At 54.1% G+C, this 16,356-nt stretch overlaps 1 protein-coding gene across 1 annotated transcript; it reads right to left on the reverse strand.

Moving 5' to 3' along the window:
• Nucleotides 1-3,549: 3,549 nt before the first annotated feature.
• SRF (serum response factor) lies at nucleotides 3,550-11,805 on the reverse strand. The gene is made up of 7 exons (XM_039231247.1): nucleotides 10,906-11,805; nucleotides 9,008-9,274; nucleotides 6,941-7,202; nucleotides 6,275-6,394; nucleotides 5,068-5,259; nucleotides 4,591-4,667; nucleotides 3,550-4,377 (listed from the first exon to the last, which is right to left on the reverse strand). Exons 1-7 carry the CDS (start codon nucleotides 11,437-11,439, stop codon nucleotides 4,282-4,284), a joined length of 1,548 nt encoding a protein of 515 aa, XP_039087178.1. The 5' UTR covers nucleotides 11,440-11,805; the 3' UTR covers nucleotides 3,550-4,281.
• Nucleotides 11,806-16,356: the final 4,551 nt, after the last annotated feature.

Raw genomic sequence — 16,356 nt, forward strand, 5'->3', positions numbered from 1 at the left:
AGTTGAAGGGTAGGAAATGAGGTCAGGAGATGATGATGATGTTAAGAGAGGCAGTAGAGCACAGATGAGAGTCAGATTAAGAGTGACTCTGAATTCTAGCTCTTTCGGGGTGCCCGGGTGGCTTAGTCGGTTGAGCGTCTGACTTTCGCTTAGGTCACGATCTCGCGGTTCGTGGGTTCGAGCCCCGCGTCGGGCTCTGTGCTGACTGCCAGCTCAGAGCCTGGAGCCCGTTTCAGAGTCTGTGACTCCCTCTCTCTCTGACCCTCCCCTGGTCATGCTGTCTCTCTCTCCTAGAAATAAATAAAACATAAAAAAAAAAAAAAAGACTGAATTCTAGCTCTTTCACTTACTCTTTGAGTACTTTTGGACAAGTTCCTTCACCCTGAACCTCCGTTCCCTCCCCTGCAACATGGTAATGGTATTCATACCCACCTCATGAAGTTGTGGTAAAAACTAAATAAGATCATGTATGTAAAGCACCTAGAACAGTTGCTAGCACACAATGAGAGCGCAGTAAACACAATCTAATATTCTTAGCTGGAGAAGGGAGGGGCAGTCCTCAGATAAATTTAGTCATTAAGCCAGAAGATGATAAACGGGAGTAGGAAGAGGGCTAAGCTGGTGATCAGGAAAAGGTATGTGTGTGAAGCAGCAGAATGGGGGCAATGGGGAGTGGTGAGAGTAGGAATGGGGGGAAAGGGGATAGAAGATGATAGAAGAAAGGCATGAAGAGGAGGGGAAACATGGGATGCGGACCTCAATGGGGGCAGGGGCTCAGGGAGCATGGCGGGGATGGGGGTCGGGGGACAAGACTGGGAGGTAATCGGTGACGTGGCGATGGACAACTGATGTGCTCATCGGTGAAGTAAAACAACTGACGGGTAAAATGGGGAGTAGAGGCGGAACTCTTACGGGCCTAGAACAGGGGCAGTAAACTGAGGTGTAGAGGTGAGGTCTGGACCTGGGGATGAGACAGCAGGCAGACGCATGTGGCAAGGTCAGGCCCAAGCTTGCAGACCATGGGGTTGCAGAGCAGGCTACTAGGGCAGCAGAACGGCCTTGGGGGGCGGGGTGAGGATGGATGGGGAGCGGGGTCCGAGGAGGCTGACAGGACCCAGGACCGAGAGAATCTCAGACAGCAAGACCTGGCTCCCGTCGTCAACCCCACGGAGACAGCGTCTGGGAGCGGGAAGGGGACGCGGCAGGAACTGGGTCGCCGCAGGACCCTCCTCTCACCTCCCACCGCCCGGCTCGGCCCTCGCTGGGAGCCAGCGGCCGGTCCCGTCGTCCTGGCCCCGCCTCTTCAGCAGCTCCCTTCCGGGTCACACGGCGGAGGCGGGCGCGGCCCGGCTTCTACGGGTCCCTCCGCGGCCCACAGTCGAGCGTGGCGGAAGGGCGCGTGAGCGGAGCATGCGTAGTGGCCGCGCCGCTGCGCGGGGGGAGCGCTGCAGTCAGAGCCCGCGCTCGCTATCACGTTGCTCATCTCCGCAGGATTACGCAGCTCCTTCTCCCTATCACCTCGGAAGCACCCCTGGCTTAGAGTGGGTCGGCCTTCTCCATCCACCGGGAACCTACACTCTCAGCCCTGGAGCTGTCCTTTGCGCTCTCACGAGGTCACGTGGCCATGAGTTTCCCAAACCCAAACCGCTTAAGCAGGGCTTTGGATTGGTTGAGTCACTTTACCTATTAATTAAAATTGCCCATCTGTGTGTTGGCCTAAACACCTAACAAAACCACGTACAAAGATAAAGGCTCCAGCTCCCTGAAATGTTCCTTATATTAAGCCACAGACTTAAACAGCCCAAAGCACCCATTAGCTTTGTCCTTGTGCTCATCAAGGAGCTGGGCTTGCAACTCAGAGCCACGTTTATTTAGGGTTTATTCGTGTTCGTACTTCCCTCCCTCCCTATACGGAGAAACGGAGGCAAAGACCCCACTGTCTGTGCACAAAAATGATACATTTATTGAAAGAGTATCTTTTTTTTAATACAAAAGAAAGCTCTGTACATAGGACTGTGACCATGTCCACTATTCCTGGGTCAGCATCCCAGGGGAAGTAGAAATCACTTACATACACACTCTACATTCACACACACACACACACAGGCACACACGCTTGCAGACGCGCACACACATGCACACACACATACACACACACACACTCCAGAGCCACCAAGGAAGGGAAACACCAAGGGTTGCTGCACATATAAATGCCACCTCATCCCTGACTCACACATGTTCTCCCAAGGCCACGCTCACACAACACACATTATAAGCACTTTGCCTGATTCACTCACTGGGTCTGTCTTTTGTGGGAAGAAGAGGAGGAATTCATCAGTCTCCTTCCCTGGGTAGGGGAGTGGGGAGTGAGTGAGTGATCGTGGAGTGAAACAAGAGCAGAGAAAGGGGGCTGGGCAGTTACAGACCTGAGTCCCAAACTCCCCCACTCTCTGGCCCCTGATTTGCCATGCCCCAGCCTTGTAAGCCACCCATAAGCCCCAGCTATCTCCAGGAGAAAGCCCAGAATGGTGACTTCCGTCTTGGTACCCCAAACCGGGGCAAGACAGCAGTGGGGGTTAGAGGTTACGGGGGTTCTCAAACACGTCGGCAAATCATCCCCTTGATAACTAGGCTGTGCACAAACACTTCCCCCACCCCTTCACCTAATCACAGAAGCAGGATTGTTCTTCCTGAAGGCAGTCACAGGGGTTAATAAAACTCCACCCCAACTGCTGCCCTGTTCTGAAAAAGCTCCCTTTCTGGATATAGGGGGCGAAGGTAGGCTCTGACACAGGGTAAAAGACCCTCCCCTTATGCTGGCCCATCCTCAAGGTCTACCCCGTAGGGGGCAGAGTGGGGTAGGGCACGGCCCCTGTACAAATTACATAAATACTGAGGTTACACTTAGAAAAATAAAGTCATTTTCTTCAAGGCTTTTTGTCTTAATTTAAAAAAGTTACAGTAGCTGCTCACTCCCTGGGAGAGCTGCCCATTTCTGGCTCCCCTATCTCTATACTCAGCCCAAGAGCTGCTCCCGTTTCTTCTGATCCCCATTCCTGCTTCTCACCCCCTCCCAGACCCCACCCTGCTCACTGCAACTTGGGCCCCAGGCAGCTGCAGGCCTGGGGGAGCACAAGGCTGCAATGCCCATGTGTGTGGCACAAATGAAGTCAGTTGCCTCTATCTGACACCCTCCCACCCCCGCCCCCACATTTGGTCTCCCTCTTCCCTCTCCCTTGCAACAGCCCTAAAGGGCAAAAAGAGACCCAGGGCTGTGGGTCACCCTCCCCACCCCGTTGGGGCATGGCCTGAGGGCCCCTCCCCCGGTTTTCTCCTGGAAACAACCCAGGACCGGGCAATCCCAGAATCTCCCCTACACACTGGCGGGCCTCGAGCTCATGGGGTGGCTCTGTCCCCAGAGGCCCAGCCAGTTCCGGGGAGCCCCAGGGCTCTCCAGGGAAGGGGAGCTTGGGGAGGGAGGGGGACGAGAAAAACGCCATAAAAAAAAGTTTAAATATTTTAAAAATATATATTTATAGATTTGTTTTCACTTCGTCTCCTCAAATAAAAAGTTCAAAATCAACTTTAAGTAAAGCAGCTGGGGGGGGGGGAGGGGGGAAGACAGGGTGAGAGGGAACACTGGTGGTTCCCTCCAACCCAGGAGTCCCTGGAGTCCCAAGGGGATTGGCAAGGCAGGGCAGGGCAGGTGGCCCCAGGAACCTGCTCTGTGCACAGGCCCAGTTCTCGGGAGCTGCAGAGACAACGGGGCGGCGGCGTGAGGGAGGAAGCCCCCATCTCCCCAGGTGGCTCCCTGAGGGGCAGGGGTAGGGCTCTTTTTGCCCAGCCTGTGACAGACACAGGGCTGACATGGGGTCAGCAAGGCCGGGAGAGGACCCCAACCGCTTCCTCAGGGGGAACTCGGTGCCTAGTCCCACAGAGGCCTGTGTGTGGGAAGGTGGGGCACGGTCCCATTGGATAAGCTAATACTCATGGCAAACATGGAGCCAAGCTGGCAAGGGGAGTCTGAGGAGGGAGGACAGCCCCACCATCAACAGAAAACGGGAGGTGGAGCTAGGAGGGGAGGGTGAGGGAGGACGGGGTGGAGGGCAGGCTGGCCCATTTCTTTGGCTGGAGTGAGAGGGCTCAGTCCCGCGGCTGCCCACTCCTCCTCCCTGCCTCCCCTCTGCGGCCCGTCAACGTGTGTGTAAAGAAAACGTGAAAAGGCAACAATAAATAAGTGGTGCCATCCCTTGGGCCATCTGTCCAGGGTGGCAGGGCGGATCAGTCACTCTTGGTGTTGTGGGCGGCGTCCAGGTTCACCACCTGTAACTCGGTGAGGTTGCTGCTGCTCCCAGCCTGCTGCCCTATGACAGCCATCTGGAGGGAAAAGGATATGTGAGGAAGAGGGGACAGGGACTGACCAGCCAGGTGAAGGTCCCACTGCTTGCCTGCCTGCCCGCCACAGGCCTGACCAGGAGAACAGGTCTCCTGACCTTGGCTTTGACCAATAGGTAAACTGCATCCCCAAAGTCAAGATCAAGACATGGCTGGCCGGCTGGCATGGGGTGAAAGGTGCCCCTCCCCACCTACCTGGTGAAGCTGAACTGCAGAAACGGGGATCTGCACTGTCCCAGACGGCGCTGTCAGGAACACCTGGGGGACACCGCCTGTGATGGGAAACCACAAAAGAGATTCAAGTTGCCGGCTCGAGTGAAACTTCCAGATATCGGAGAAGTGATGATAAAGGCACCAGTGACCCTGTACGTCTGAGGTAAGTGGCCAAAGGTGAGGGTCCACATGTCCATGTCCATGTGTGTGTGTCTGTGTGAGTTTTCAAGTGTGGATAGGTAGCCTAGTGAACAGCCATCGGTGTCAAAATATGTATGCCAGCACCCGTGTGTGTGTGTGTGTGTGTGTGTGTGTGTGTGTGTGTAGGTATATGTGTGGGCATCCTAGTTTGTATTTGTGAATGTGTGCATCTAGATGTATATGTGGGGGGCCATTTGAGTATGGGGGTATGTAAGGGAGGAAATGGTCCTCCTTTCCTCAGCCCACCCCACAACTCACCTTGCTCCTGGACCTGGCTGTGGGACACCTGCATGGTAGATGGCGCCTGGGAGAAGGCATTGAGCACGGTGAGGCTGCCATCAGCCAAGCCCGAGGTGGGTGCATACATCACCGCGTGGGGACTAGGGTACATCATGTGGCCGCCCACAGTTGTGGGCACAGATGACGTCATGATGGTGGCGGGCAATGTCACTGGCAAACACAGACACACATCAGCGAGGTTGGCACTGGCCCCCATCCCACTCCCAAGAACTCAGGGACTCCAGAGCCCTCGTGCCATTTCCCAGGTCAGAAGCTAGACAAGACTCATTCCTCGGCTCTCTTTCTTCAACGAAGAAAAGCCATATTTTTTTCTTGAACACAAGAGCACCAACCTTTAATTGTATCCTATGACACTGTACCATTCATTATCTATCTGCTGAATTCTTTGTTCCAAGACCCTAAGGCCCTGGGAAAAACAAAGATTACAATGACTGACCCACTCTAAGGAAACTCACATACTCCCTTTTCAGGGGGCTCCATTATCCCATTTTTTAATTTGTTCTCACTTCTCCCTCTTCATGAACGTGTGGCTAACAAACTTTTAAACGTCAAACATTAACGTGCATAAGGTCGCCTGGGATCTTGTTAAAAAGCAGCTTCTCATTCAGTAGGTTTGGGGTGAAGCTTAAGAGTATGCATTTCTATCAAGTTCCCAGACGATGCTAGTCCTCTGTCCACAGACCACACCTTGTGTAACAAAATTGTCGATAACAAGAATGTAAAGGTAATTTTATTTTGAAAGTGTCTCATTTGTAAAATGACTAGAGACACCAAGGGGAATTATAGCTACTCAAAACCTAGGACACCCTCCCACAAGGAAACAACTATTTTATAAATCTTTCCTGGTAATTAAGCAAACATGTGTCTTTGGGCAACCAACTTCTCCTTTCTGAGCCTCCAACTTCTCATCTGAATGAAGAGAAGCGTGGCTTCGATGGTCCCTAATTTCTTCCTGGAATCCATAGCCCTACCACAGGGTGGGATTCCAAACCCAGCCATCCTCCCCGGACTTTCCCATAAGAATTAGGATAAGGGTTAAGCCAAATGCCTCCATCTCCACATGAAGACATTCTCTGACCTTAGTTACAGGAGGGGTATTGCTGGGCACTTGCCGCCAGGCCTCATGAAGGAGGCAGGGCAGGGAGGTGAGGGTTTTGAGCTATACCTGTCCCGCTGGAGGAGGTCTGCGTGAGGTCTGTGCTGCTGTCGCGAGAGGGAGACGCTTGCTGTGGGGCCTGGTGCACCTGAATGGCCTGCACTGGGACCTGCTGGGCCACTGCCCCACCTATGAGACACAGAGACTTATTCATGCTCTGTCCTACCCTTCCACCACCTGCACCAAGCACCCACAAACAACCCTAGGCCAGGGTCTGGCACACTGCTCCCCAGCTCCCATAGCTATCTTTCCAGAGAGCTAAAGAGGCCCTTCGTGTCCTGAATCTTGTCTCCAGGGGTTTCCGCCCTCTGCCCGTGCCCTTCCCTCCTCCTCCCACTCCAGGCCTTGCCTCTGCCTCCTTGGCTGACATAGGAGCTAGCACTGAACCATCAAGGACATGACCTATCTTCTACTCAAGGTAGGAAAGTGGTGGAATGCCTAGGGTCCCTATGGCAATGGGCTAGCTAGACAAGGCCAGAGAGTATGGCTGAAACTTACTGACAAGGATAACAGGGGTCCCAGTGGGGAAGGGCATGCCTACCAGTGGGACAGAAGAGGCTTCTCTCAGACTCTGGCCCCTGTCCACCCTCCTTCTGAGCAGGGAAAGAGGTTCTCCTGTGCCAGCCCTAAGCCTACTCTCAGCATGCTCAATTTGCCCCCTGTGACTTGACTCACCGGGCATGAGGGTGAAGCTGGTAGGCAGCTGCATGAGGCCCCCGGAGGAGACGGGGCCACTGCCTGTACTCTTCAGCACAGTCCCGTTGGCACTGCTGACAGCGCTGGGGCTGACGCTAGCAGACACCGGTGCCAGATAGTTCGTGATGGGGAAGGAGGGGCCGCTGCTGACTTGCATGGTGGTAGAGGTGCTGGGTGCTGTTTGGATGGTGGAGGTGGTACCCGGCAGGTTGGTGACTGTGAACGCGGGTTTCGGTGTGTCCTACACCCAGAGTAAAGATGCAGCAGTGAGCCTCCACCAGACCCTGCCCCTGCAGAAGCTTTGTGTGGTGTGACAACCCAGACTGGAACCGGTGAGCCTGGGTTCAAACCCCAGCTCTGCCATTTACCTGCTGTCTGACTCTCGGGCAAGTTACTGAGCTGCTGAGCTTCAGTTTCCTGTCTGTAAAAGGAGAAGACTTGCCCCATAGGTGTTGTGAAGATTAATAGGTTAACACACATAAAGTGCCTGACACCTGAAAAGAGCAGAAAGTATTTGCTGCTCTGATGATGATGATGATGATGATGATGATATCATCATAATTCCCTGAATTCTCTGCCCCGATAAACTGTGGTAAATCACATCGGCTGGGGAACCAGGACACAGGGGTCTATTCCCAGCTCTGGCAGTGATCATCTATGTGACCCTGGGGAAATCACTTCCTCTTTCTGAGCCTCAGTTCTCTTCTGTAAACATGAGAGGCCTGGGCTACTGTGTCCTGTAAAAACATCTTTCCAGCTCTGATTTGCCAGGCTTCTGAGATAGGGACAAGAGTTTTTCAGGGAACTTAGGGCTTCAGAGAGATCTTGAACTACCAATGGAATTTTTTAAACACATAATTTATTATTATTTTTATTTATTTGTTTTGAGAGACAGAGAGCGTGCGTGCACATGGGGGAAGGGCAGAGAGACAGAGAGAGAGAGAGGGAGAGAGAGAATCCCAAGCAGGTTCAGTGTTGTCAGCCCAAAGCCTGAGGCGGGGCTCTATCTCACTAACCATGAGATCGTGACCTGAGCCGAAATTAAGAGTTGGATGCTCAACCGACGGAGCCCCTATTAAATAGGCGCCCCTATTAAACTACCAAAGGAATTTATTCCTCCAACAAAATTCCCTGGGAATAAATGAGCCGTACTGCTTCAAGAGTTTGCCATTACAGATGATATGCCAGTAAGAGGGGGTATCCCGGAGCACCGACCCTCCCCTCGGAAAGCCTTTTGTTCTTAGAAGGGGAAAGAGGAAGCCAGGAACTGAGAACCCAGCCCGGAGAACTGAGGGGGTTCAAATACTGGGGGTGGGTCAATGCGGGATGTTTGCTAGGCAGCCGAGCTTGAAGCCCCTGGTTGGCGGAGGCGTTGCTAAGGCAAACAGTGCCGCTTCCTCCGATTGGCCAGTTAGTGAAGGGCCGCCCGGAAGGTGGAGCTCCCCAGAGGAGCAATGGAGGAAGCCCCGCCCCCCCTTTCCTTACCGGGAAAAGGAAGGGGGAGGCGTAACTAGGGCCGGCATCCCTAGCAGCAGAGAATACACTCCCTAAACGTGCCCAGGCCCGGACATCCTGAAGAGGTAGGCGGTTGGCTAGTAAGGTAATCTCCAGCCCAGTCGAGGAGCCCGCCTGCCGACAGTGCTGGGTTCCCAGGACCCCGGAGCCCAAGAGTGCTTCCTTCCTACTCCTTGGCAACTCAGCCTGCCGCGAGGGCAGGGCTAAGCTACGCCCCCGCCCCCAGCAGGGAGACAGCTGGCGGGAGGAATGCAAGGGCCCTGCCAGGCGGGCGGGCTGCAGGCGGGAGGCCGGCCTGGAGCCGGAGCCGGCCTTATAAGGGCACGGAGGCCGCCCGCTTATCTAGGGGGCCGGCCTCCTGTCGGGATGGCGAGGATGGACACCTGTCCCCTAGGATGAGGGGCGCTAACCCAGCTCCATTCCACGTCAGTGGGCACCTATCCTGAGTGAGGGAGAGAGAGGGACCCCCTCCCCTCTCTGCCGGTGAAGTCCCTCCCCTGACTTCCCCTCAGATAGGCGACCCAAACACACCTTGGTCTCCCCACTGCTGTCGGACTCCGACACCTGGTAGGTGAGGTCTGTCTCTTCAAAGCCCGTGGCACTCATTCTCTGGTCTGTGGTGGGGTCTGAACGGGGTGGAGAGTCTGGCGAGTTGAGGCAGGTCTGAATCAGTGCCTTGCCAGTCTCACTGGTGATCATTGGCTGCAGTTTGCGGGTGGCAAAGGTATACACATGGCCTGTTTCACTGGCCACCAGCAACAGCACCTGTGTCCCTGTCAGCGTGGACAGCTCATAGGCCTGGGGGTAGGAGGGGGAGGAGATGGGTAGGTCAGCCAAACTTTTTCTCTCTACCTTCCTTGGGAAGTAGGGAAGAAAGGAAATACACAGTGATCTCAACCCCCTGCCCCCTTCCCCAACCCCAGTGACCTTCTTCTCCAGTGACTAGGGCGGGGGAGAGTCCTATCAAGATATCTGAAAGTGAGCTGGAGAGCAGAAAAACTACCCATGCAGCCACTGACCTGTAGATACCTCGAGCACAGTCACAGCCCCCTAGTGACAGAATATATAACCTCAAGGGACAAGGGGGGTGGGGGGGTAGGGTAGCTGCTCCTGACTACAGCTTGGTGCCAGGAGCCTCATGGAGAGAGGGCCCTCACCCACTCTTCACTGTAACAGGAACCGGACTGAAGTTGCTATCACACTGTAAGTTGCATAAGACATTAGGGATAAGGGGCCACGTAAGTTCTAAACTGTCCCATGTTTCTTCCCAGAAGCCACACGGGCCCTAGCCTGTTGCCATTTGTCCTTCTGCCCTATAATACTGTGCTACCCCCTTTCTTCTTTCTTTGTCTTGATGCAACAGTGTCTGGAGTGATGGGAGATGGGGGCTAGATTAGCGGCTACCACCCTGCCATGAGTCCAGGAAGGAAACCTTCAAGGGTGGCCCCACAGATGGCATCCTTACTCCCCCAAAAGTTCCACAACCCACCTTGGAAGCAGCTCTGGCTTCTATATGGGACAGAAATAACCCTAGCCAAAGTCCCTAGGGTTCTAGCTTATTTCCCGGTTCACCTGCTTCCATCCCTTTCCGTATCTTCTACACCTCAGGACGGCCCTTTCTCCTCATCCCTATTGCCTGGATTGCTGGCTGGAAGAGGAAGAATTTCTAGGTACCTCTGCAAACCTCCCTGCCTTCCCCCAAACTCCATGCACAGATTCTCCCTAGGACTGGAAATACCACTTGTCCCAAAGGCAGATGGTTCCGAAGGCTGTCCTGCAGGGAGTGTGCCGGTTTCCAGTGGATGCAAAAGACGACACATGGCCCTCGTCCGACTCAGTCCCTGCTGCTCAAGGCAGCATCGGCTCACCTGCCCTGCTCCCTTACCTGGGGCTCTTAAGTCCCATTCGGTCATCAGAGCTGTCAGTCCTTCCAGCCAGCGCGCTACTCTTGCGGTGCCCACCTTCCTCCCACACATGCTGGCTCATTGTTGTTAGAGCTTCAGCCTCTTCACCTCCATACCTTCCCTTCGGGTGCCCGCTTTTCCAGCACCCTCCCCCGGACACCAGAAGGCACTGGATCTAGTGACCCCCGCGTCTCATTAACCACCTTCCGAACAGCCTCCAAGCTTCCCACAACCACTCTTCACCCCTTCACTCCGCAAGGGCCGCGTTCCTCTCTCGCGCCCGTCACTCCCACCTCGGCGCCTTTCCCCTCTTCTCTGGACGTTCGCTGCATCTCCCCTCTCCCCACATTTCCTTGGCGGCCCCTCCCCTCTCTCCCTCCCGGGGAAACAGCCATCCCCTCCCACACAGCTCCTGCAGACTCGCCGCCTCTCACCTCCGCCTCGGCTCTGCCTTCCTCCCGGGCTCCCACTGCGCGTCCCCACCCTCCCGGTCCCCCGTGGCCGGCCAGCCTCCCGGCCCGGTACCTTCTTCATGATGCCCGTCTTCCTCTTGCTGAAGGTCGTGTAGCGCCGCAGTTTGTTGTCGATGAACTCCATCTTGATCTTCACGCGGCCCCGAGTCTTCTTACCCGGCTTGGCCCCGCTCACCGCGCCGCTCACCGGCCCATAGCCCCCGGTGGCCGCCGCCGCCGCCTCGGGCCCACCGACCACCACGCCGAGCTCCATCTCGCTCAGGCTCCGCTTCAGGCCGCGCCGCTCCGCGCCCAGCTCCTCCTCCTCACCCGACTCCGAGTCGCCCTCGCTGCCGCTGTAGAGGGCCCCCGCGGTGGGCGCCGGAGTGGTTGTCGCTGCTGCTGCAGCCTCCCTCTCGAGGCGGCCCGGCCCGAGCCCCGCGCCGTTCCCGGGAACCCGGCCCCCGTTAGCCCCGCGAGTCCCGCCGCCGCCGCCGCCGCCGCCGCCGCCACCTCCCGGCCGCCCCGTCGGGGTCCGGTTCAGGCTGCCCCCCAGGGCCGAGCCCCGGCCCAGCGCCGCCGCGGCCCCAGCTTGGCTCGGTAACATGGCGCTCAATGCAGGAGGGCGGACGGTCAGTCAGCGAGGAATCGGAGCCGCCGCCGCCGCCGCCATCGGCTTCCCGGCTCAACCCGGCACTCCCGCTGCTGCTAGAGCCTCTATCGCTGCCGCTGCCGCCGCGAACCCGGGGCCCCTGCACGCCCGGGCCGACCTGGGCCCTCACTTTCCTGCCCCTGTGGCCCGGGTTGCCCCAGGCCGCTCGGAGCGCCCCCTGTCCGTATGCTAGGGCGGCGCGCCCGGCGGCCGTCAGCGTCCTCCGGGGTGCAGGGGCTGCTGGCCGCGGCCGAGACGGCGGGTGGAGGGGGCCGGGACCACGCGCTGGCGGCGGAGGGATCCCCCGACCCTTCCCCCCATATAAAGAGATACAATGTTTCCTTTTATGGCGAGGCCGCTCCTTATATGGTGAGCCCCTGCGCCCCCGCCGCATTGGTCCGCGGTTCCGGCACCTCCGCTCCCCATTGGCCTACAGAGAGCGCTTATTTGCATAGACATACCGAACTCGCCGCTGTCATCCCGCGTCAGACGGCGACTCCGAAAGGGGAGGAGCCGACGCCTCTTAAAGGAACAGGAGAGGGGGTACGACTCCGCCCCCCTGACCAGAGAACGGTAGAGGGAGAATTGCAATGAGCCTGTGGAGAGGAAGCCTGGGAGTGGACCCGAGCTCATTCCCGCGGAGAAATGGGAGCAGCGCTGGGAACCTGGCATCGGAACGGCTGGAAGCAAACACTGGGGTAGTCCCTGCGTGTTGCAGTAAATGATATAATGCAGCCCAAATTCCAAGGGAGTTCAGAGATTGGAGCACTTCCCCACGCCTTCCTTAGGGAGGCTCAGCCGAGGAGGCTTGGGTCCCTGGCGTCCAGACTCGTCGCTTCTCCGCCTCCCGACTCCAACTCTTCCCCTCCCCCCGACTTCCTTTCCCTTTCCCTCTCTTTTCCAGGCGACGACACTTTCCCACCAGGCCGGCTCCCCGGTCCTCATTCATCATCCTCTATAGTGGAGGGATCTTTGGCAGACATACATCTGGAAAAGACCGGGGGAGACAGTCGGCCTCCCTGTCCCCGAAGGGGGCAGGGAGACGAGATGGAGATCAGTGAAGGCTTCCAGCTGCGGACTGGGCTGGGGGAGGGGGCTGTCCCGGGGATAAAGCCCACCCTGGGACAAAGGGTGCAAAGGCCTGGGAAAAAGTAGAGCCAGACAGAAAGTTTCAGCAAATAAGCCAGCCCGCCCGCGCGCGCGCGCGCGCGCGCGCGCACACACACACACACACACACACACACACGTACACACCCTTACCCTTCTATGGCAAGCCCGTGAAGAGGTAGGAAGTTAGAACTGTAGAGCTGCAAAGCCCAGGTTCAGAGTTTGGGTCTGGGTCTCAGCTCCAAGGCCGTGGAAATATCTTGGGCTTTGCTGTTACAGAAATTATTCAAATCTGGAATCAGCCTCTTTCTAGCCTGTGCCTGGAAATAAGGGTTGGACCTCTCCAAACTCCATCATATTCCTCATTGTTGGTACCCATCCGCTGAGGTTCTTAATGTAAATTAAATGAGATAAAGGCTAAAGCATAGAGTAAGTGGTCAGTTAATAGGAGCTACTGGGGTAATCGATTCATCCTTGGAATAAACATCGGGTTGTCTTTAAGGGGATGGGAGAGTGATGTTTCCTTTCCTTAAAAATTTTTGTGAAGATTAAATAAAGTGGTTGGTTCTGACCTATCGGTGGTAGTGGTAATGAAATGAATTTAGTGTGCTGCAATGAACATTTAAAGTAATCAATCAGTGAGTACCACAAAAAGCAACGGCAAATATTTCTGCATGAAAATTTTGTTTGCATTATTGTTAGGTTGAATCATGTAAAGTTGCCATTTTATAGGTCAAGAGGGTAGCATATTGTCGATTTCATATGGCTCAATGTGTGTGTATCTGATGACGATGTCAATTGCATTTCTTACTGCAACAGTTCAAAGACAGAATATTGAAACAAAGTATGTTCAAGTGACTTGTGAGACCGTGTGTGTGTGTGTGTGTGTGTACACTCATCAAATCCCTAACTACAGGAAGGAATTAAGAGCTCTACTCTTCCCCATTTCCCAATAGTTTCAAAGAGGTTTTTCCCCCCTAATTTATTCTACATAACAGGTAGTTTAACATATGGATTGTGTTAGCTCAAGAGGAAGAACAGGTCAAATACATAAATAGGTTCCAGAAGAGTTTTAGGGGCCATTAATGGTGCGTGGGACTGTGATTTATCTGAGCAGTACAGTCATAGAACCATTCTTGCCTGATTTCTAAGAACTTTTCTGTTTGAGACTCCTCGTTTAGACACATGCAGGGTTGATAACCGTTAGCAGTGGCACTCCAGAGGACAACTACCGCCTGCCACATCCACTGGGTATGGTGTGTGGAATGAACACAGTCCCTAGCTTCCCTTCAAATAGATTGATCTCTCCCATTTCACCCAATCCCTGTGCCATTGTACACCAGCATTAGTGCCCCTGGCTCCTTCGCCTGCTTATGATGGCTTCATTTTACATAAAAATCTGGATTCTCTCAATTTGAGTTTTTAGCAACTCCTGATCTATGCACCCACAAGAGCACTATAGTCGGAAGCTGAATCTAGTGGTGGCCACAGCAGAGGCTTCTGCTGTCAGGTTCATTATAGATGCCACACAGCTCACTGAGCTCAGATAAGTGCCCCGCCTGGCCTCTCCGGAATGCGAATTTGGTGCTTCTCTGATAAGGCCTATGTCACACTAACCCCCTGCAAATGGGTGCTCATGTCTACCCCTGACCATGAAGGACCTCTAGAGGGGCATCAGAATTCCAACCAGATGCCCCACATACCATGCCATTGCCACGCTGGTCTTTCTTTCTTCTGATTTTTATCACCCAAATATCAGAACAAAAATTAAGGATTGCTTTTAAAAACTATTATTTTTAAATAGGGGTGCCTAGGTGGCTCGGCTGGTTAAACATCTTTTTTTTTCCCTAGGAGAGAGAGAGACAGCGTGAGCAGGGAAGGGTCAGAGAGAGGGAGACACAGACTCTGAAATAGGCTCCAGGCTCTGAGCTGGCAGTCAGCACAGAGCCCGATGCGGGGCTCGAACCCACAAACCGCGAGATCATGACCTAAGCAAAAGTTGGATGCTTAACCGACTAAGCCACCCAGGCGCCCCTTAAACGTCTGACTCTTAAACAATTTTTTTAAATGTTTACTTTTGAGAGAGAAAGAGAGAGTGAGTGGTGGAAGGGCAGAGAAGGAGACACAGAATCTGAAGCAGGCTCCAGGCTCTGAGCTGTCAGCACAGAGCCCAATGCGGGGTTCAAACCCACAGACCGTGAGATCATGACCTGAGCCAAAGTTGAACGCTCAACCCACTGACCCACCCAGGCACCTCATGTGTCTCTTGATTTCGGCTCAGCTCATGATCTCACGAAATCACAAGATTGAGCCCCACATCACTGCTGTCAGCACAGAGCCTGTTTGGGATTCTTTCCCTCTGCTCCTCCACTGCTCATGCTCTTTCTCTCTAAATAAATAAACATTTAAAAAATTAATATTCCCCTCCCCAAAAAAGTTACTACCACTCTAAAGGTGTTTGCATTTGGAATTAACCTTTGTGTAAGGGCTCTTCATGCAGAACAAAAGAGATCTCAGTTGTGACTGCACCATTAGAGAGAATAAAATGGAAAAGAGGCTGTGACTCAGTGTATCCAGGAAAAGTCTGGAAAGCCACACTCCAGTGGTGCTGACCACTGGAGAGCAGGGTTGGAGAGAGAGAAGTGTGTTTTTTGCTTTCTACATGTCTATACCATTTGCCTCCTAGACTTGGAGTTAATGCTCTGTGAACTGTCTGCACCAAGGGGCTGATTAAAGCCACGTGAAGTGAGACAAGATTCCTGAGCATAAGCACATGAAGACAGCAAAGCCAAGGGCGGAATCCAAACAGCTAGCTCCAGGGCAGGCAGGAGAAGGAAGCCTCAGCCAGAGCTGGAGAAGGCTGGTCAGAGAAGGTGGAGATGGAGTACCATCACCAAAGTTGAAGAGTCAGACGTGGCCAGCAGTGTAGCCACAGCCAAGTGGTCAAGGAAGACGAGGAGTGAATGGAGAGTTTGTGACTGACCTTCTAGAGTAGTACCTTCTTAGTTCTTCTGAGCTCAGCCCACAATAAGAAATCATTTTTAAATCATAACCTGTGATGAGTTAGAGCGCTGTTCCCAATTCTTCACACCCTGTGATGGACTTAGACATCCGACATCGTTTGCCATGTGACTTTGCGGTACCCCCTACCGGGATTGATGTTGGGGTTTGCCAGGTGACTTGGTTTGACCGATAAAATATTGACAGACTCGTGGTTATAGGTGCATGCGTGATCTGGCTTGACCCTTATGCTCCAGCCACTGCAGGGCAGCTGCTCTAGGGCCAGCAGAGGAGACCCAGACCAGACCTTCAGCCCAGAGCCAAGCCCAGCTCAAGTTGGCTAAGTCCAGCCAAGATCAGCCAAACCTCACCAACCTGCAGCTCCGTGAGTGAGAAAAATAAGCTGTTGTAAGCAACTGAGATTTGGGGCTTATTATATAGCATCACCACCCCAAAGGTTGACATAATCCAATATATACATGACATAATCCACTATATAGAAACATGTATCAAATATTACAAAGTTTTGTAAAAGAATACTCTTAAGGTATATATGATATACTCTGATCCTTTATATGGTTTCGTTTTTTTAAAATGCTGGCTGCAAACCACACTTAAAAAACACTCTTCTAAAAAAGCTGTTCTTGGGCTTTTTCACTCGCAACGCACCTGAGGGGTAGAACACACTGTATAGCAGCAAGTAAGTGGCCCACCTACTAGTTGTGCAACCTTTGGGAAACTACCGGAGCTTCAGTTTCCTAATCT

The sequence above is a fragment of the Hyaena hyaena genome, unplaced genomic scaffold, assembly GCF_003009895.1.
Source record: "Hyaena hyaena isolate Hyena2069 unplaced genomic scaffold, ASM300989v1 scaffold_55, whole genome shotgun sequence".
NCBI lineage: Eukaryota > Metazoa > Chordata > Mammalia > Carnivora > Hyaenidae > Hyaena > Hyaena hyaena.

Excerpts from the sequence above, each read along its gene's own strand:
- SRF (XM_039231247.1), bottom strand. The coding sequence starts at position 11,439 with ATGTTACCGAGCCAAGCTGGGGCCGCGGCGGCGCTGGGCCGGGGCTCG. Across the intron at positions 7,203-9,007 it reads ACAGCAGTGGGGAGACCAAG|GACACACCGAAACCCGCGTT; the intron begins GTGTGTTTGGGT and ends CTCTGGGTGTAG. Across the intron at positions 4,668-5,067 it reads CAGCCAGGTCCAGGAGCAAG|GCGGTGTCCCCCAGGTGTTC; the intron begins GTGAGTTGTGGG and ends TTCCCATCACAG.